Here is a 22,183-nt window from a genome sequence, read left to right as displayed (position 1 = left end):
AACAATACTTGCTTGTATGAACCGACAGGCATGTACCAAAATACCAGCCATTTGGCCAGCTGCCTGTCTAAAAATAAAAAAAAGTTCCATACTTAATATGACGTCCAAATTGAGGTTGCGGAAAGAGCTTTATTGGGAGCTCTTTCCGCTCTGAGAGAAGGCAAATGTTTTTTTTTAAAAACTGGCTTTAGGGATATGGAGTGTGTACTATACTTTAGAGCCACTTGGACAAGAGGCTGGAAAGGCTACGCCAACATGAACCCCTTTGACTCTCAAATGAGGTAAACCTTGGAAAGTAGAAATTAAACAGACGTGGATTGCGTAATATTGTCATGTTGTGTTCTGCAATGTTTCATTATAGTGAACTATGAACCTACCCTGGCTGTGTCAAACCATGCAGAATTTTTTTTAAAAAACACTTTTCCCAGGAAATATTGCATGGTCTCTCAAGAGTGCTGAGCACAACAAGATTTTCTTAAGCATTAAAATATATGTTGAAAAAAAATGTTTTACCAGGACACGGCGATGCTGTAATTCTTGTTGGACATTTCACAGGTCCTCTCTTCAGGGTTGAACATGGTGGGATACACTGTGAGAGACGCACTGGCGTTCACTATCGGCCGCGCCCTTTGAAAAAAAATGTTTTTTTTTCAGAAGATGGGTAAGAGTTTTTTCAATCTGTTTATTAAGTGTGCTGGCAGTGCTGCACGCTTACTATTAATTGCACATCTTATTATTATAATAGCAAAAATTCACTGCAGTATTTATTCCACAGTTTTCAAGCCACATACACACAAAATCTATCATAATAACCGGATCGACCCCGACAGGCACTATAACTTTGTGGAAGGCTCCAGCCAGTCGTTTATGGAATACTCCACTCAGGGCTCAACACAAATTTTTAATAGTGGTTGCCAGGCTGGGAACCAGGAATCAGCTCTGGTTGCCGAATCTGACAATATGGTTGCCATTTTTAGTCACCTTATATTTTTGAGTAATTAAGATACTAGGCAGTTATATGGCAGCTTAATAATGAAAACGTGACATAAAATAATGTTTAAAAGCTTTAATACAGTAACCGTATGTGGTGTGGGGATGGTGTGGTTTGAGCAGCCACACCTGTCCTGGGTCTAGGTAATTGGGGCCCAGGATCAGTTAGTGTGGTTGTACCTGTTGCTTGTCGGTTGGGCTAACGAGCAACAGGTAAAACCTTTATCCCAACCAACAACTTATGATAGGAGCCTTTATCATGACTTGCTGTCCATCTAAAACCCCATAGTCTGTGTCTCTATGCCGGAGGGCCCTGAATACGCCACTCGGGTGGCGTGTGGCAGGTGGAACTGCCACAGTGGCACCTGAACAGGGACTCTACGGCACAGGGAAGGGACACAGAAGGGCCGTCCGAAGACACCCTGGAGTCACCAGCGGGTCAATGGGTAGCCCCAGCACCAACCCTCTCCCGACAGCACACAGGGGTCCAGGGGATGACCAGGGGAGAACCAGCCGCAGTAACCACCACGGGTAACCACCTGCAGCTAGCTCCTCCGCCCAGCAGCAACCGCCAGGACCTTCCAGCAGCCCAGCAGCCAGGCCATCCCTCCAAGCAGCCCCCGCAATAACCAGGCCCAAAAACACTTCCACCAGCCAACACAGCAGCTCGAGGTCCCCTGCTCCGGAAGGGAAGAGGGGAGGCTGCAATGTCGCTCTGGGGTGGGGTCACCGTGGGCAGTGCTGTTCCGGGGACCCTGTTTCAGAGTCTGTCCTTTTTAGGTGTGGGAACCCTGTGTCAGAGTCTGTATTTCTAGGTATGGGAAACTAATATAATAATATAACACACATCACAGTCAGCCTGGGTCTCTCTTATACCCAAATGTACAGTATATGTTCACCACACAGACAATATGAATCTCAACAATCCTGCTTGTCCCCTCATTGTAAACAATAGTAAATAAAAATTTGCATCTTTCCATTTAAAAGTAGCTCTCCACCAGATAAGGTCTGAGCCATGGTCATTATTAATGCTGTCTGTCTACAAAGATAAGAACTGGTTATTGTATTGCAACGGCTATATGTTGACAAATTGACCAAATTGATGAGAAAACAGGCAAAAAATAAAAACATTTCCTGTATTTTATTTTAGTTAGTTAACTTTAACAGTTAAGTACACAATATTGTTTCAGTTAATTTTTATCTGTTTTTATCTGTATAGTTTAAACTAAAATGTTTTTTCACACCTAGTTTTTAGTTTAGTTTTAGTTAACTGTACAGGGATGCAAACACCTGTGAAAAAAGATCTGAAATATACTTAAGGTGGTAGCCAACGGTTTTCTGGGTTCCCAAGGCATCACGCATAATGGAGCCCTTGAACGCAGCATCGTTTTGGAGCGCTTTTAACCGGAGATGAGAGCCTTTTTAGTTGTAACGTAATATCTGTAATATGGTGGCGCGGTGGCGCAGTGCATTGCACTGCTGCCTCACAGCAAGAAGGTCCTGGGTTCGATTCCCGCCTGGGGCGCTGTTGGCACGGTGCTCCGGCGGGTTATCTCCCAAATAGGAGCCTTTCTGTGTGGAGTTTGCATTTTCTCCCTGTGCTCACATGGGGTTTCCTCCACCTCACGTCAGTAAGGACCCCGCTCAAAAACATGCACCCATCATTGTCTGACCAGCGATGGACACTTATCACCTGGTCCCCAGGCGTGTCCACGTATGCTGCCCAATGCTCCTGGCTGTGCCCCCAGAGGAAGGACAAGCCAGGATGGGTCAAATGCAGAGGATCCATTTCACCGGCCACCATCAAAAAGCGTGTATGTGCAAGCATGTGGTGTGTTGCGTGACAAATAAAGACTGTTTCTTCTTTCTTTTTTCTTCTTCAGAGAATGAGTCCTCCACCCCCCCCCCCCCCCCCCCCCAAAAAAAAATAAAATAAAAAAAACCCTTCTTCGTATCGGTTTGGACGATTGACACAAGTCACCTGATTCACACAAGCAACATTCCCCGAAAAGCGAGTTGTTTGCATCCCTGACTATAATAACCTTGCACTGGTGCCTGGTACCCGCACAAACGCACGTACAGTATTCTGGTTCCGAGTGTAAGAACAGAAGAAGAAGAAGAAGAATATTTAAATATAACTAATGCAACAAATGTATTTAATTTGGTTTGCAATCCTTATTTTTTATGTTAAAAAGTGGTTGCTAAAGGGGGCAACCAGAGGTCACAAAATGGTTGCCAATTTACTCAATCTGGTTGCAGAGGGCAACCGGGCAACTGTAACTGTTGAGCCCTAATTCCACTTTTTGTGTCACAACCTTGGTTTCCTATGGGAAAAAAAGTGCTGCAAAGAAATGCATTCATCATGGAAACATGTGTAAACATAACAGTACTTGTCTACTTGATATTATAATGTGCTACACTACCAATTTAACATACCTGTACAACACTGCTTTGTCCACTCCAAAAGCACCAACAATAAGATCTGAAGAAGGTTAAGCGGAAATATTTTAATAAAAAATAAAAAATTTGGCCGAAACATCTTGTATTAAGACGAACAACCTTTTTGCAGTACCTGGGTAGCCATTTTGGTCCAAGTCTTTGTTTCCACGGATGGCGTAGCCAAAGCTGGCTGGGAAGGAACCGGAAGCCCATTGGCCAGAGAGAGTTTGCGTGGGCATGTCCCTCAGCCCCGCAGCATGTCCGTTGTAAATGAGAACCAACCCCTGTTGGTCGTTTCCTCCGTAGGGACAGCCGACAGCCATGTCTGTAAACAAGAGCATGCAGGGTGAACAGCTACCTGATGACCGTATCTTAAGAGTATACAAAACTATGTTTACAATTATAATCCTAAATCTGTCCTATATCCTCATCCGCCTCCTCCTACCATTGAAGCCGTCTTGGTTGAGATCGCCCAGCGGGGCCAGGGAGCTGCCGAAGCGGCCGAAGGGCTGGGGGCCGCTCAGGTGAGGCAAGGTGAGTTCCAGCAGCAGAGGACCCTTCTGCAGGTAGACATAGACACGCCCCAGCTCCTCCAGACGTCCGTCGGGGCCCCGGCGCATGAACATGGGAGCCCCGACAACCAGGTCGTCCAGGCTGAGGAGGAGAGTCAAGGAGAGGGGTTAGGATTGAAATGAAATGAGAATGGGTCACTAGGCACTTGTTTTAGACTTGGACTTGTAACTCACTAGTGTTAGCTTGTTGGCAAAGTAATTTAGGAAATAATGTTTATGCTATATTGTATATATTAATGCTATGAGTTCCTTTCCCACAGAAAGCAAATGAGAAAGACAAATAATCACCTCTCATCATCTTATAAACTTCTTTGCCAGAACCCTAGGAGCCAGTCTCAACCAGGCCAACACAAATGTAAAACAGAGTTAGGAGTGAGAATGGTTCCATGGTTCAAGTCTCCTGTCTGGGAACATTATCCTATGCCCAGTAACGCTGGGCTACAAAGCATTGCTCGTTTTAAAGATCGAGACCCATCAACTACGGTTTACAATTAAAAAAAAAAATACTGCATTTACATGATAGAAACTTAGATCTGGAATGTTCTACGGTTCCTCTTGAGGGTGCGAGGCACACAGCTCTTACAGGCAAAGGAAGGGAAACTGGCTGAAGAGGAACCTACAGAGGAAGGGGAACTGCAGAGATGATCAGGTTATTTCTCGTCATGAGTCAGTCATGAGTTTTTTTCTCATCAAGACACATGAGGGGAAGATGGAATGACTGGCCGAGCAGCGGACGTTAAAACGAAAGCTCTGTTTTATATGGCATGACACTTTCACCATGTCTCACCATCCCTCTTTGGTAAAACTATGTTTTTATACTGCACCTCTCCCAAAAAAAAGACTCCTGTTCTGTTCTGATCTGGCCCCCGCCGCCCCATCGAACCCCGGTTCACTCACTCACCCATCATTATTGATGTCGGTGACCGCCACTGCGCAGCCAAAGTAGGACCCCATCTGGAACGCATTGAAATGGGATAAAGTTAGACAACCCCGTGTTCAGCCTGTAATCAAAGCGTGGCAGTGCTTTGAGCGTAGACTCTGTTTCCCTAATTCCTGATTTTTATTTCCGCCGTCTTTGTACTCGCGTTTCTCTGTTTAGATTTTTATTTTGTATTTAAATACATTTCATTGGAATAATAGTGCGGTAATCTAACAGTTCACTTTTCATGTTCGCAATTAATTGTCCAAATTTAAAATACAAACACAGATCACCCAAATACCAAAACATATAAAAAGTACTAAAATTCATCAGCATGTCACCTGTTGACGTTCTGCCATATATACATATTTGTCGGTACTAAAAAATTATAATTAATAGATAAATAAATAGATACACAAACAAATAAACAACCAAATAAATGAATAACTAAATTAATACATAAAAATACAATAAAAGCATTGTGTACTAGCGTCCACAAGACTGCAAAACTATTCCCAATAACATGTGCACACACACCATAGTGCATATTCTTTAAAGGAACTGGCCAATAAAACTGACTATTAATAATAATGCCATATTCAATAAGGAGACTAGTTTTTATTTTGGAAAATATCAATCTCTCCCGGGCTCCCCTCTACTCCCTTTAGACATAGCTTAGCGAATTGTGTGTGTGTGTGTGTGTGTGTGTGTGTGTGTGTGTGTGTGTGTGTGTGTGTGTGTGTGTGTGTGTGTGTGTGTGTGTGTGTGTGTGTGTGTGTGTGTGTGTGTGTGTGTGTGGCACTCCATATACCTCTCAATATCTGGGAGATGGAGACGTTCAGCTAAATGAAAGAAGGGGGAAAAAAAACAAGTGTCTGGCTTCAATTGCCAGACCTGCAGGGGCCTCTTGGGTAAGTACAGAGACTCTCTCTCTCTCTCTCTCTCTCTCTCTCTCTCTCTCTCTCTCTCTTTCTCTCTTTCTGGCCGGCCCTTTGGCGTGTTTATGCAGCTGACTTAGACAACACAAGTCAGAGCACCCGTGGAGGGCCGTCTCTTCGCCCACTGGGAGCGTGGCATGCCGGCAGCTTCACCTCCAAACAGTTTCACCGGGCTCCTGACAGTTTACGCAGTGCCCTCGGTCCCCAGAGACAAGAGGCTCTTTCTGGGCGAACCATCGATTACCTCTCATAACAGATGTGCGTCAGTGTCTCTGTGTGTGTGCAAAAACTAAGCCTTGGAAGTCCCATACAAACACACACACATGCAATATGCAAATGCAGCTCAAAAATAGTAAGAGAGTTGGTGAGTCGATTCCATACAAAAAGAAGAAAAACAATAACTCCACCTTGCGATTTCTCCAGAATCTCCACCTCCAAGGCACAATACAAAGGATCGATAGAGTGATCACAGCGCTGTACATCGTGGTATGCCACGGGCTACCGTTTCTGCTTGATACACCACTTATCGAAACTATAAGCTGTGGATAAGATCACCTCTCACCCGTGAACAGGCCTCTTCACCACGAGGTGGATTCCAACACTTCACCTCCCCCCGCACTCTTTATGACACACACTTAAGGCGTGTCACTTGAGTTGAGAATGTGTGTGGATGTGTAAACACCGGGTCTGGCAGGTATCACTGAGAACCCCACCGTCCCCACCGGGAGCGGGCTGTACCTGTTCTCCGGTCAGGTTGATTGTGGGCTTCAGGTCTCTCCCGTTTAAAATGGACACCTGCGTTGAAAAGGTGAGAGGAGACGGTAAGAGCCTGGGGACATCTAGCACCAAAAATCTTTTTTTTGTTAATATATACACTTTTTTACCTTTTCAATGTCTTTTTTTTCTAATTTCTTGTGTCCACAATCAGAATCAGAAGCTTATTTATGCTTATGCTTATTTGGCCAATTGCATTTTCATATACAATAAATTTTTCGTGGTGAGAATTGCTGTACAGTTAAATAGCATTAAAAACTTAAAAGAGAAAACAAGAAAATAAAATATCATATACAAAAATATACAGAATAAACAAAATCCAGTTCTATGCACAGGATAAATTACGTTAAAATGCAACAGCTGGGGCTTAGTAGTGATGGTATGGTTTGGCTAGTATGGCTGTGGGTATAACTATAAATATAGATGGGATTGTGGCAGTTCCGCCTGCCACACGCCACAGGAGTGGCATTTTCAGGGCCCACCAACATAGAGACACAGGCGACGGAGCTGAAAACACACCAGTTTATTCCAGAGAGTGGGCAATACACGTCATGACAAGGCCTCCTCTCCTGTGTGTGTGGGAGGGTGGGGGTTTTACCTGTTGCTTTTTGATTACTCTAATGAGCAACAGGCATACAGCCACCCTGATCCTGGGCCCAATTACCTAGACCCAGGACAGGTGTGGCTGCTCAAACCACACCATCCCCACACTACAGGGATATTCTGTACAGAATGAATACATATGTATACAATAATACGGGCATGAATAACAATCGCTAATCAGGTATTATACTCATATGTGTTGTTGCTGTGTTGTTGTGAAACAAGGAAATGTGATGATTCCTTACTAAGCCATGTAGCATCAGTCCTTTGGGAACTCCCGTGACAAAATCTGTAACAAAGTTGAAAAGGGCAAAAGTAAGGCAGATATTAATAGCAAAATAGCCAAACAGAGAAGTGAAAAAAAATGTTATTTACGCAATTACATTGCATAACAATAACACACTAAAGTTGGTCCCCGATTTAGAATTTACTCTTAATAAAAGCTGACTGACTTCTAACTGTGGACTGAGCTGTGAGTTCAAAGCTGTGGGGTAAACAAAGCCCTCTACTCAGCCATGCGTTATGGCACCCACCACTGTATTGTAAATATCACCCTCACCTTCCTCATCATCGCCCGTGAACTCTCCGCCAGCCACAGAGTAACCTGGAGAGCAGACATACGCAAAAAAATATATGTAGTGTGTAGTTGGAGGTGGTTGGGTACAACCTCATTCTTTAAAAGATATATGGTGTGTGTGTGTGTGTGTGGGCAGCTGAATGATCCCAATCATACAGTAAGTCATCAAAATTGCATGCAAAATTGAGTCTCCAAAAAAACAGATGCTTTATTACCTTCACCGAGAGGTTGATGGTTATTTATAACAGTTTATCTGCGGAGTTAGTCTAGTCTCAAAACTATTTGCAAGTGTGCATGGATTTGCCAAAGTTGAAAATGAAGACACAAATGTTAGGGTACCCTTTTATTTGTTTACTAGTTTTGAGAGCGACTTGCCATCGTAGAGACATGTAGGCACACAACCAAACACTGGTTTGAGCGGAATCGGGCCCGGTTTTCCATTCACAAATCAAGTGTCTTAAAAAAAGTAAATTAATGAGGTTTTGTCAGATTTTCCTAGGTGGAAGAATGAGCTTCATCGGGGTTGTTGCATTTGTTGTTATACAACATAACAACGGCATTAAGCTGATTTTTCCATGATACGTATCAGTGTGTGCTGTTAGCTTACGAAGACACAAGCTAGCTACACGAACCAGGTTCTCTGTTTAACAAAATAAATTGAAATTAAATCCATTCCCATTCGGGATTTCATATTCATTATCCTAATGTTGCTTGTACACGCAAGCAACATTTTTTCGGGGGGGCGTGTACCCCCCCAAATAAAAACATGAAATTACATAAATAAAGACATTTCCACCATTAATTGATGCAGAAAAGGTACAAATTGGTGCATAAAAATTCACCTGAATGCAGGAAATGAAGTGTTTGATGGTCAAAATTTTCTTGGGGAGAGCCCCCCCAGACCCCCCACTTAATGTGTCACTTCCAATGTTCAAACGAGTCATACGCCAATAGTGTTATATTTGTTTTTAATCTCACCTTGATAACTGTCATCATAGTTTGCCTGGGACTGTTGAGTCTGAATCTGCCCGGCGACCGAGAGGAGGAAGTACGAGGGGTAGTAGGCCTTGACGATTTCCTCTGTTGTGGCTGAGATCAACTGACCTACAGTGGGAGGGGTCAGAGGTCAAGGGTTAAAACAAGGGTCATGACTGCTGAACTGCGCCATTGATGTTGGACCCACGTTGTAGCAACGAGTCAAGGGGACTTAATGAGCCGTGCTGGACGATCCCATTCAAAAATGTGTCTTAAATATCTCATGTAGCATAATATAGTGCGTCCTTTTTCCCCGCTCACCTTGCCAGTAAAAGCTTCCTGGTCCTCCAAGCACAACTTTTCCGTCCTGGAACAGAGAACGATAGTCAGCTTATTCTGCATACTATAAATGCACCAAACTGTGACTATGTCTGTGAAAGGCGCTGGGACATAATTATATTATCTTACCTTGGTGAACTCTGCACTGAATCCCCCCTGACAGTAGCCCTGTCCTGCAGGTCCATGTCTCTCTGAGATGAACGACATCAAATAACAACAAAAAGTACAGACGTCCATTCGTTTTTTCCATCTCTGGAAGGTACATATGGGGTTCCCCGCCCCTTTTCCCAAGTATTTTGGGGTTGAGGAGTCCAATACTATTTTTACAGATTTGGAGACAGATTTGGGACGGATGTGGTTTTTCAAGTCAAATTAAATTCAGTATTTGTATCAAGCAACCTTGCCGCATTTTGTTGTAAATCTGTGTGATCAGAAATGCCGACATGCCATCCAAAACTGTATTTAGGTGTCAGTATCGTACATTAATATTTTCTCGCATCTTTACTTTAAAGTCATTTTTGTTGCGAAGTGTCCGCCGAGAGTCTTTTCTTTCCTGAATACACTAAACCAAAACCGCATTCAAACTTGCATAGAATTGTTCGACACTGTTATAAGAACTTTATATGTCTATGTTTTGATGTGCTTTTTACATGAACTTTTGTACAAGGTATGTGTACTTTGCTTTTCTTATAAAGGCTAAATAGAGTTCATGTCTTAAAAAAGACATGAACTAGTCACTTTCTGTGGCTTAATGTGAAGAGGAGAAAGGCAATATGTCTCGACCATCAGATAAGGTAACTTCAACAGATGATCTGTCTCAACGAAATTGCCCCATCAGCGAAACTGTTTCATCAGCAGGACCCATTCGGAGGTGTCACAACATCAGCTGACCGACATCACAACGACTCGTCAGCTTCGCCACTCCTAGAAAACTGTATAAAAAAACTCAGATCTCCAGTGAGAATTGAGCACTTGGTCCCTGTGGCACTCTGTTGTGTTGTTACACTGAAACTGCTCTTCTGTTACAAGATTAAATACTTTATTAACATAAAGTATATGTCTCTGATTTCCTCTGTAACGATTAGTCCGTCCACGAACAAAGTTTATAACAATTTAACTTTCACAGACACCAACGTACAATGTGTCAGACTAAGGAAAGGAGAAGTGTGACTTTTCTCTGGTTGGCTCGGACCAAATCAAGGAACCAAAGTGCGCCACAGAAAAGTATGTTTACAAATTGTGATCGTCCAAGTTATTTTGACAGATGTGGACAATTCCAGGTTCAGAAAGTGAAAGTTCTCACTCTAGCCTCACGCTGAACCAGCTGATTTCCCTTAGCTGTACCTATGGGTTATGCTAATCAGCAAATCCAGATGGTCTCCTCAACATACTGAATAGGATGTTTAATTTCGGAAACCCGGAATGTCCACCTCTGATTTTTAACAACCGAACCAAGGGTCTAATCACCAGTACTGTGTTGTATGAAAAGCAAGCCTTGCTCAGTCACTCTGTGATACAGTTTGTTAAGGACTCTGACAAGGACTCCCGACTCTTGCCCGGGTACTCTTGTTCAGTGACCTCACCTGTCCGACAGGGGGCGTACTCCACAAAGGTTTTGAGGCTGTCTACGGAGAGGTAGCAGGTTCCTGTGACATCTGCAAAGGGCATGTCGTGTTCCGTCCTCCAGTAGTAACTGGGAGCACAAGCCTGTGGTGGTGCAGCACATTTTGGCATCTCACTTACAAAATTGTACAGCAACATATTGGAGTGCAGCTAGCTTAGCTGTCGGCTTACCAGGACGGCGTTGCCATGAGAACGCACGGTGGCCCCAAACCACTGGTGGGACTTAAACTCAACCTGAGTGTCGACGTCGTTGATGTCGAAGTGCCGATCGCCTAGGGAGACCCAAAATAAGAGAAGCACATTCAAATTCACAGCGCCATTTCGAAGCAACATGAGAGCCAGCGTTTCCTCGTACAACCCTACAGCCTACGTTGAGAAAGGTCAGAACAACACTGGCTTACTGGCTGTGCGCCCCCCGCCACATCACCACCAGCCATCAAAATCCGAGCGGAGTTGAGTGGCCGTCCGCACTTCGCTTGCAGTCGCCAAATTTGACTCACTAACACGCCAGTTCAAAATGGAACGTTTGGTAGCTCACATCTGCTCTCCTCGTTCTCATTCACACTACTCACTCGCTTGGGGGAGTTTCTAATTAGTACATATTCGTCAGGTCATTCCTGACGAAATAAGTAATTCCTGACTTCTTAGAAAGGGGACTTTAAAAAGAAACGGCTATTTTAACTTTCCCGGCCTCCTCTGTGTTTTGCCGAGGGGTGGGATGGGGGGTGGGATTTCGTCCTTGGCTTTTTTTTGTGCATGGATATTTTACAGCGTGGCTCTCTGGCTCTGCCGTCCTAATCCATCCTCCATGCTCCAGGTCAGACATCAAACAGCCACACATGGACTACAGTATGTTGTTACTGTAACCCAAACGGCTGTACCTCATTGTCAGCGACCTGCTTTAGGGAGTGAGCGGGGGAGTGGGGTGCCTGTTAATTTTAAAACAAGGCAAAAGATGGGAATGTGGGGGTTCAGCTGACAAATAGTAAAAAAAAATGTAACGCTCTGCTGAAGCATAGGCGCTCTGTAGTTTCAGGCATTTAACAACCTTTTTAACCGACAGTTATCACCGGTGATACCAAACTGCACATCTGACTTTTTTGTTAGTAACTCCTGGCTCGTAGCACATAGAGACAACCTGTTTAAAGTGAATATTTTGAACTTGTGAAAACACACTTGAAAGGCTCCACACATAACAACATATCATGATCACTTAAACAGTTTTGTTCCTTTAGTGTGTGGAGAGCAAGGATTTGCCCAAACAGCACACCAATACACTACACCAGCCAGGTGCCAGTTAAACCCAGGTCAACCCGCGAAAAATATGCATTTGACACGTTTACCATTGCCAGGAGAAATGCCGTTTTTTTCTGGTGCATCACGTTCGACGTCACAAACATGTATTGCCCACAAAAGGAGTGTGTCATTGTTCCTGTGTGATTGGGAACAAAACAACTTAAACGAACAGTGACATACAACTGTAAATATTTTGAGCCGGTCAAAAGAATCGGATCATTCATGAACGACACAACACTACAGTAGAAGACTCCATGCCACCAGTGTGCGCACCAGTCCTTCGGCGGCGGGGAGTGTGGCGGGTTCTCCGCTGTAGTCTGTACGGTGCAATCCCCACACTCCCACACACAACATTTCACGTTCCCCCATACGGAAAAAGATTTTGATTTTGGATTCTAAATGGGATATGAAATGTTGGAATGATCTTCCTCTCTATTTATGCCTCAGCGTCCGGAATTTCAACCCGCGTCACATCGTGCAGGTAGAAGGGCCAAAATTAGTGTCCCGACTCTCAACACCCAAAATCTTGCAAATCTTGCAAATCTTGCAAATCTTGCGTGATAAAACGTGACTTTAGAGTAATCAAACATGGTGGACAACAGACAGGAAGAACTAGCTATGCTATTTCCAAAAGGAAAAAAGAAAAAACAATGGATGAAGTCATGGAGACGGCGTGGACATGAACTGTACGTGTTGCAGCCAAGTTTTATGCTTCGCAGCATTCGCATTTGCCACAATGGCTGCTGTTGTGTTCATGACTTCTTCCGTTTCACTCGGCTTGGCTCGCAATTGGCGCTTTCCCACATGACAATCCACTGACCCTTGTCCCCAGGGTTCCCCCCGTACAACAGGTTATGTTTAATATTTCTTATTCGCGATCACTGCCTCCAGGACGGACTCCCGAGCAGCTCGGAAGTAAAACGTAACAACTCTCACACCACAGGATAATCTGGCAGAATAATCTTTAGAACCATGAAAAAATCGTGACTTTGCTCACGGTCGTCAGAAGGGGGAAATCTGGCTCAAAATCGGCTTGATTATCTTGTAGTGTGTTTCCCCCTTATGTGGCAGAGATTCTATCATATTCATTTGATCCCAAATTGTTGCTGTGCGTAAAATCTCGTGGAACCCATTCATCAACATCCCTTATGAGTTCAGCCATAACTCTGTCATTTGTTGAAATAGAAAAGACTCCGATGTTGTCGATAGATTTACTTCACCTCTGCTAGTATTTTGGCTGTGGGCAGATACAGATTTTGTTGAATTGATAAAATTATAAATCGGACTAAATGCTGAGTTACTACTGGAAAAATATGGTTCCAGTGTTTTCGGGGTAAGACAGGTGACTTTGCTAAACAAAGGCAAAGGTACTAGAAAATGGCAAAAGAAAAGACTCCAGATCAAAGATGGACTGCCCATTCCTGGTCAAATACTACACCTAGATTAATGTAATTGGGCTGTTTTCACATCATATTGAGTTATCAGGTCAAATGTTTATAAATAAACTTGAAAATGTCGGTTGAAGTATTTATGAACAACAACCTCAGAAAATAAATATATATTTAAATTCCATATTAATGAAATTGACCAAGATAAAACTAAGACTACAATATATTTTACTATCTTCCTCAATATATATACTCCTCATCATTTGTCCACTAGTTCACCCACGCCATCTCCAGCCAAAGTTACGTGTGAGAACGCAGCCAGAGATAAACTGCACCCCCGTCCCCCAAAAAAGCGATTGGTTTACTGTAATGAATCATCTGCCTGCTGCTCTCTGCTGAGCGCCGACATGAACCTCTCCTCGCCACAGCTCAGTGCGGCTGTCTGCTGTCGTGGTGTTTGGACAGAGTCCTCAGACACACACGCACACACATACATCCTGTTTCACGTGTTTGCATTCGTACGTTTGCGTACCTGCTTTCTACACTACGTATATTGCGTTTCAGATGCTGCCTGCACACACAGTTTGTGTTTGCACGCTGACGTTGTGCAGTTGTAACCTCTAGCGTGTATATTTACAGAGCCAGATATCTGGGCTGTGTGCCCCCTGCGCGTGAGCACACGATAACGCTGGACCCTGTGATCCCCTCAAACGGTGGTCCCTTATCTCTTCCTGTATATCTTACAGTGGTTGTTTTCATTTTTCCTCGGGCAGAGCGAGGGCCAGTCTGGGGTCTGGGTCCTTGAGGGAGGAGGACTGGGTTCTATGACTCTGTTCTAATTAAAGAATGCTTATATGACGGGGCCCGAGTCCAGCAGGAAATCAAGGCTCTGTGGAAAAAGCTGGCGAACACTGGGTCATGTCCCAAAATGGAGGCTTTTGCACAGGGGTGGAGTGGTAGGTTTGGCGGGGCGGGTCCTGGGGGGGGGGGGATGTCAGAAGAAAACATCAAAGGCTGGCTTCCATCAAAACGGAACACGAAGTTAGATTAAGAACTGGAAGCCACCCCCGGCCCCCTTCCAACCCACTGGCCACCACCCAAGCGTACATCTGACACAGGGGTCAAAGGCACAGCGGTGCTCAGCTTCAGACATTTCAACTACTTTTACGGGTGCTTAGAAACAGGAACGTGTTAACTATACTGTCATGTCAAACCCGCTTAAAGGGGATGGGGAAAGCGATAGTTTAACGCTGATGCTATGAAAAGAAAAAAACCCTTTCTTTAAAAAAAACCAGCAAAGTTTTCAAGTGAGACACCCCTACCTTCCTCGTCAAAGCCGATGGCCGTGCAATTTGCTTGGTTCCAGGGGCACAAGAACACGGCTCCTCCCTCGATGATGTGGGGCTGGCTGGTGTTGGCTTTGGGAGCCCCAATCAAAATACTGACGCTGCGGAGTGGCGAAAAAGACAACAACGGTAAAGATGTGAGGGTGGAGAACGGTCACTATGAGAAGAATCAACGTTTTGAAAGTAAACCAGTACAGTAACCAGCACCCAAGTATTTGAATGAAAATACGTTCAACTTTGTGAAGCTGAACAGGCCGAAAAATGAGTTGGGTTGACTGCACAAATTCAGAAAATCTATTTGGATCAGGCCGAAGGACATGTTAAAAACTTTGATCTGATATAGGAATGTTGGACAGAATTGGGGAAAGTTGGGGATTATTCGGGGTGATAGTGACAGTAGAGAGAAAACAAAATTGGCACCTCCACTAGTTTTAGTTATAAGTTATACCACTGTGAAACTAGAACAACCTTCGCTGAAACCTGCCTGGAAATAAGCAAAAGTGGCTGTGCCTCATACAGCAAAATAATAATACAGTGATTTGGGCTGGACTCTACAATAAAACAGATGTCTCATGAGGGTATTTAAAGAACGTGTGTCGTTGGTCAGCATATTTCCATGGTTCCCTCTCACCGTCACCCACTTCTGTCAATGGCGGTCGATATTACTGTAAGTCAGTTTCTGGAAATAGACATGGGCAAGATTGTCCCTGTGACGGAAGTTAAGTGATGACAGCGCTGCCAAATCTCACTCTCAGATAAGAAACTGAATCACGGCAAAACGTATCACAATAACTAGAGAGGGCAGAGACATAAAGAGTGGAAGAGAGAAAATTGGAGATGGACAGGGTACCTACTCTATACAGTTATTTTAAACTCGTCTGTATTTACTTCTGAATCCAGAACCAAGGTAGAAAGTGGAACCTTTTAATGGGTGCCAAACCCAAATATATGGTTCTTCCAGTTGCCAAGTTGGTAGTACGGTAGTGTCGTATAGGCCTCATAAGACACATCATCAGATATGACATCATCTAAGGGCATAACTTTGGTTTGAGAAGTGGGGGGGAACACAATAAAACGGGGGTAATGAGGTTGTCCTCCAGAAAAAAAATTGCGATTCGAAGCCATTCCCTGATTTTTTAAACATACATGCATTAGGAGAGATGGCTGCCCCGCACCAATATGGCAGCCCCGTTGATGCACAAGATTTAACCACAAGGTAATGAAGGGAACAAAATGCAATCTGTTCCAGACAATTATAAATGTGTTTTATTCTACTGAGTGGTAGAAGCAAAGAAACATGTCTGACAAATCCTTTGTTTTAAGGTAACCTTGCAAAGTAGCTGGAGGTCAACCACCACTTCCAGAGATTGCTCCACAGACACTGTGGTGTGTGTGGGGTTTTCGGGAAGGCAGTGGACCAAACCGCTGTGAGGCTTATGGAGGTGGACGCAATCTTTCAAAACTTAAAAACGCATTGTTTTGCTTTCAAAGCATATAATTATATTATTTTAATTTATATAATTACATTTACAATGATATATTGAGGGGGACAACTCTCTGTTTTTCCCAGGAAGGGTGACCCGTCTATTCCCCCCCCTAATTTCCGCCCCTGACATCATCATGCCCAAATATAGACTTACAGTATGGGGAAATTGAATGGAAGTTTTTGTGTAATTGCCCCTGTCACAGTCTGCGTTCAATGCAGGCTTTCCAAGCTTGGAGATTCTTTATATATGTGTATTTGTCCTTTTCAATGAGAGGGACACAGATTATTGACCATTATTATTGTCCATAGTGGAGCGATACTGGTGTCCAAATATGAGTTGCAACAAGGTCAACTGTACAGCCGTATTACATTCCCTGAACTTTGTTTTGGGATCCAGATGAGATCGGATCCAGGTCCACCGATTAAGACCTAACCAACCTTGGTGATCAGGTGTACACAGAAAAGTAAATTGATGAATGTGGTCAAATGAATAAACCACAAGAAAGAAAATTCAAACCATGAAACATTGCGTTACTGGATCAAACCACATGCAAAATGTAGACACAAGAGCTGTCGAATATGGCTATGAAACAGGTTTCAATTAAATATTTCTGAGGAAACGGGTATAGATATAATTGAACCCTTTTTTAAAGTGCTGTGTGAGGCCAAAGAGTGAGAGACTACAGAGGGAGAGTCTTGGATGATATTGTTACTACTCCTGCAGTTGTTCTGTTCGATCGAGGCAAATGGCAATAAGTTGCAAGACAGAGAATAAAAGCAAAAAAAAAAACACTTAAAAACTGGGCCACTTTCTATCAGCACGGACACTGGTGTTTTTGTGTGCGAGTGTATGTATGTATGACGAGTGCGTGTTTTGTGTGTGTACCCAACAAACCGGCGGGCCTTTCAAGGCCTTCACATCAAAGGCCACAGCCTGATCCGTGGGGAAATGGCACAACTCGAGACACTGATGACTGATGACATTAGCAGGGATCAGACACACTTGCGCAGTAGCCACACACGCAAAATGTCTGGAGAGCGTAAGAGGAATATTTACTTGCCAGGATTAGTTTTCCTTCCGATACGCTTACTCTCCGCAGCCACTTTCCTTAAAAGGGTGCAGGCCTTACTTTGATGTGCTTTTGATGGGCCACAAAACAAATTCAGCATCAATCCTATCAATCTGTATCAATTGTATATACCCAGATCCAGAGATATGAAATGTAAAATCATCATTCTTATTCATCCAGAGATGAATGGACGGAAAACGCTCAACGTGTTACTGTCATGTGCGCAGTAGGATTTACAGCATGAGCTGACACGCATTATCGTGGACGCACTATTCACAAGATGAGAGAGAGTGAGAGAACAGAATCTGAGATTAATGTACACACATATAGCTGTCCGTTTTAAACAGAAAATAGGATTGGGCACGATTGATCTATATCAGAGCCAACTCTTGAACTTCAAGGGTTTTTGTGTTCACGGGCCTCAGTGCCTAATGCATGTATGTGGTCAGAATATCTTGCTTGACACTATGTTATTTCTTTTTTTCTTTCTTGAGCTATATCCACTTATGTGGTATTGTTTTTTTATCTCCTGACTGCTGCGCTTGTGTCCAAGAGGAAATGGCAGAAAATGACATTTCAGCAAATCCCCATTCTCGTTCAGAATTGACCCTGTACAACCTCTACCACACACTAGGGGTCTTGTCTCTTAAACAGGGCCTATTGGCTTATTGCTTTGACAGAGAGAGAGCGTGACGGAGGGATGGAAGGAGGTATATGGTGTGTGTATAGAAACAGGGGCCGCTGTAACAACTCTGAGTAAAGCTAAACAATCTTGTAATTGTCAGAATGTGTGGCATGCTGTGGGGAAATTCTAGACAAGGGAGAGAAGAAAAACATCCTTGTTTCGCAATGAATTGTGCAGCCGAAGTGTACAAAAAAAACCCCAACCTGCTCGGAAAACATTAGCAGTTGCAAGGAAATTAAAAACATTAATTTGTCCAAAGTACAAATCCAAGCAATCCCAGCGGGTTAGGCCTAGATCAACATGTTGATAAGAGTTCCACATCACACATTCAGCCTCCAAACGCTTAGCTAAGCAAACAGAGAAAACCTAAAGCAATTTCCTGCCTGCTGGAGCTAGGAAAATACATCCACAGTATTAAACCAACACCACTACACCTGAGGAGGTTAGACGGGGTAACAGAGGAGCACAGATCAATGATAATGGGTATCTATATATTTTTTAGATCACACATTATATTACATTCCCTGTTTCCCAGAGCTTTTCACAGTTGGAACTTCATAAGAGCAAATTTGTTCACATATACTGATATGATATGGAGGGAGCCTAAAACAGGTTGTGTTGGAACAGCAGCCATTCTCAAATTGCCGCTCTCAAATGCATGATGGTGATTATACTAATGCAAAGAATTCAGGTTCAGAAAATAAAAATCCACTCCAATATTTTGAGTCAACCATGTGGATTTGTTAGCTACAGTAGCATCAACCCTGTAGTTAATGTTTGGTATTTGGGATTTGGCGCCCCTACAGTTTCTGAGTGCAACTGCCGTTTTACACCACTGTCGTAAAACCCGACTTTCACTCTGACATAAGAAAACATTTGTTGTAAACATGTCCCTGGTATTGGTATAGGTGGGGCAGCATCACTGCTGTATGACTTCACCGCTGTGGTCGTTGCTCTCCAACGCGCTGCTCTAGTTGTCACTCTCTGGGACATGCCTGTGCTTGTTCAGTAGCAATGCTGCAAAGATTTTACTTTACACGGGCGATGTTGCCAGGTCTCCATGACAAACCCAACCATCCCCCAACCAGCGGACAAACAATACAACCCGCTTCAACATTTGAAAAGTTGCCCAAATCCGCAGGAAAACCACGGACCTGGCAACTTGGAAAAAAAGGCTTGAGAGTGTTTGTTTACGCTTAGCTTGCTGGCTGGATGCAACCCTTGATTCGCTAATATCACATTTGTGATAACTGGCTTTCACTAACATCATTGGCTCCCAGTTTTCCTCCGATTTCATTTTTCTAAAAAAAAAGGCGATTGACGCCTTTCCCATTGCCAGGAGAAATGCAGTTCTTTTTTTTGTTTCTGGTGTGTCACATTCACGTCACGAACACACCGGGGGAAAAAAGGGGGGCGTGTCATGTTTCCAGTGTGATTGGGAAATAAACAGTAGAGGAGACAGCAACTTAAATGAACAACGACATAAAACTGTAAAAGCTGGGAGAGAAAAAACGGCTCATCCCCCAGCGAGACTCGGTTCCCTTCGTTCCTACAAAAGAGCCGTTCAAGACAATCGGATCGTTTGTGAACGACCCAACACTACAGTAGAAGCAGCATGCCCACACCCGAGCATCGGCAGTGCCCGATGGCGGTCCTTCGGTGGCAGGGAGTAGAGATGCTCCTCCGGTTCGGAGACCGGCTTGGGGCAGTGCTGGAGTCCAGTGCTTGGGGCTTCTCTGCTGTGGAGCTTTCCCCACACTCAAAACATTTCATGGCCCCGCATGCAGGAAAAAAGTCAGTAACTTTTGATTTCGTTTTGGATTCAAAATTGGATATGAAATGATCGAATGACACACAGATATTCCTGTCTATTTATGTCAATGTCCAGAACTTCAATGCATGTCACATCGCGCCGGTAAAGGGGCGAAAATCAGCAGGTCGACCCGGGTGTCCTGTTTCCATCAGAGCCGATCGGAGCTGGAGCCGATAAATACCCGTGTCTATTGCAGGGTCATTTGTCCCGGGCCTGACACCCGGGTGTAACCTTTCCCACTTATGACAAATGCCAGATGTTAGCGGTGTTTGCAGGTTATTGGCGCAATGGGGAAGGGGTATAAGTTAAAATAAAAGTGGACAGAAATATAACAACTCAAGTAATGAGCTTGAACTTGAAAGTACAGATAGACAGACTATTTTTGCTTTGTTACTTTACACCACTGTGTGTTTGCAATATCAAATATTTGCCAACTAGTATATGTTACGATTGTTACTCATATCTATTTACATTTTACTAGTCACTATTAATTGAGTACTAGTACTTATTTACTAGTGACTAGTGCATTTTCCTGTTGTTACTAGTAACGTTTTTTTACTAGTAACATTTTAAATGACGGGTCAAGAACACATTGTAATTGGTAAAACAAAAAATGTTACTAGTAACAAGAAAGGGCACTAGTTACTCATGAATAAGTACTTTAACTTAATTAATAGATACTAGTAACAATGGGAATATATACTAGTTAGAGGCAAATATTTAATAGGTGAAACATGGAGCCCCATAGGATTAAATTGTCCAAATAGTTACATGTAACAATTGGAATAGTTACTAGTATCTGTCAGCAAGAGCTTTACAAATATCTAATAAGCCAATAAATGCTAATAAATTAATAATACCTAATACATTTTGACTAGTTAAACTAAAATATTTACTAGTAACTGTTGGAATAGCAACTAGTAACTAAAATATGAATACGATAAAATATAAACTTTTAAAAAGTGACTATATTTTGTGTAATGGACTAAATGTTAAACGGCTGCCCACGATAAAAGTCCAACGAGTAGCGAGTGAAATCAGCTGGATCGGTGCACGGCTGGAACAAAAAGATGGCAGGATTTAAGGATTCTGGACCTGGAATTGTCCACCTTTGCTGAATTCTATGGCACTCTATCCATGAAAAAACAAAGTGTGATGACGACCACAAGATCCGTTCGGGCAGCGCTAGAGGTGCAGTGAAAGCGCACGTTTGAATGTTTGAATTGTGTCAAAAGCCTATCACCTATCAATGACAGGTTTTAGTCATATTTCTTTAGTCTGAAACCTCTCCACTAAAACCACAGACATGATTTGGACGCCTGTTTCTCCTCATCATAATAAAAGAAGACTCTTTTCATTAATCTGTGACTATAATCCAAATAACAAACACTGAATGAACGCATCAACGAAATCAAATTTTAAAAAAAGAACAACACAATATACATATATACACGCTCTAACAACAGTATGAATGGAGGATTATTTTTGACAATTTTTTGACTATTTTTATACGACGGTTTTAACATTACAATTGCGGCACAATGAAGAAAAGAAGGAAGAAAAAAAAAAAACGACCTGAGCGGATTGCTGAAAAACTCCACGGAGTAGCCGAAGTGACTCCCCGCGGGTCCGGTGAAAACCACGCGTGTCTCCGCGTCCAGGTTAAAAGCCGCGCACAGCCGCGCCAGAGTCAGCGCGGACAGAAGCAGCACGGCGCAGCGGGCGCGAAACGGCGGCGGCAGCGCGGTCCCCATCTCTCCTGTGCGTCTTTCTCTCTGTCATGGAGCAGCCGGAGCGCAGAAGGCGCATCATCCGTGCGGTTCGTGCGGGGCTGGGGGGGGGGGGGGGGGTCGTCTATAGGATCGTAGTCGTGATGGTTTATCAGCGGAATGGCCCTTTTAAAACGCCCTGGAAGCCTCCTCTCTCCGTCCACTCCAGCGTCCTGGTCCAACGCGGATGGGGGAGAACAGCCGAGAGAGAGGCGGGGGTCCTGGTAATCATTTTGGGTGGAGCTTGAGATATTACACGAGATTTGGCTGGTCTGCGCAGAGAGAAGCAGAAACTTAGGGGGCAGAGAGAGAAAATATATCCATACAGTATAAACGTATATCATAAGTTAATTTTGCCAATTTATATTTCTATTTTAAAGTGCAATGTTTCTGTCTGTATTCTAGTCTATATCCTTATTTGTATTTATGCTGTATATCTACATGTTTTTAACTGACATGTCCACATTTATCGATGTATATTTTAGGCTATTTTCACTTGTTTATACGTTTGCTGTTTATACATTTTCGGGAATGTTGTCCATTTTTTGTTTCCCAAAGAGGATGCTCAATGTGTGCAACTT

At 43.5% G+C, this 22,183-nt stretch overlaps 1 protein-coding gene across 2 annotated transcripts in view; it reads right to left on the bottom strand.

The window, feature by feature from the left end:
• LOC307230003 (integrin alpha-5-like) overlaps positions 1-21,774 on the bottom strand; it is a 53,668-nt gene extending 31,894 nt beyond the window's left edge. For both annotated transcript variants that reach the window (XM_080000162.1, XM_080000163.1), the window contains exons 1-15: positions 21,409-21,774; positions 14,756-14,880; positions 10,921-11,021; positions 10,710-10,833; positions 9,256-9,317; positions 9,109-9,154; positions 8,791-8,916; positions 7,795-7,839; positions 7,481-7,524; positions 6,597-6,653; positions 4,903-4,955; positions 3,875-4,083; positions 3,563-3,754; positions 3,427-3,472; positions 514-627 (exon numbers count right to left, since the gene is read on the bottom strand). In XM_080000162.1, the coding sequence (XP_079856288.1) occupies positions 514-627; positions 3,427-3,472; positions 3,563-3,754; positions 3,875-4,083; positions 4,903-4,955; positions 6,597-6,653; positions 7,481-7,524; positions 7,795-7,839; positions 8,791-8,916; positions 9,109-9,154; positions 9,256-9,317; positions 10,710-10,833; positions 10,921-11,021; positions 14,756-14,880; positions 21,409-21,587 (1,523 nt within the window). In that variant the 5' untranslated portion in view covers positions 21,588-21,774. The remainder of the gene's footprint in view (positions 1-513; positions 628-3,426; positions 3,473-3,562; positions 3,755-3,874; positions 4,084-4,902; positions 4,956-6,596; positions 6,654-7,480; positions 7,525-7,794; positions 7,840-8,790; positions 8,917-9,108; positions 9,155-9,255; positions 9,318-10,709; positions 10,834-10,920; positions 11,022-14,755; positions 14,881-21,408) is intronic.
• Between the last annotated feature and the right edge of the window lie 409 nt (positions 21,775-22,183).

Source organism: Zeus faber (genome assembly GCF_960531495.2).
Source record: "Zeus faber genome assembly, chromosome: 5".
Classification (NCBI taxonomy): domain Eukaryota; kingdom Metazoa; phylum Chordata; class Actinopteri; order Zeiformes; family Zeidae; genus Zeus; species Zeus faber.
The sequence above is the reverse complement of the archived record's forward strand: the minus strand, read 5'-3'. Positions and strand labels throughout refer to the sequence as shown.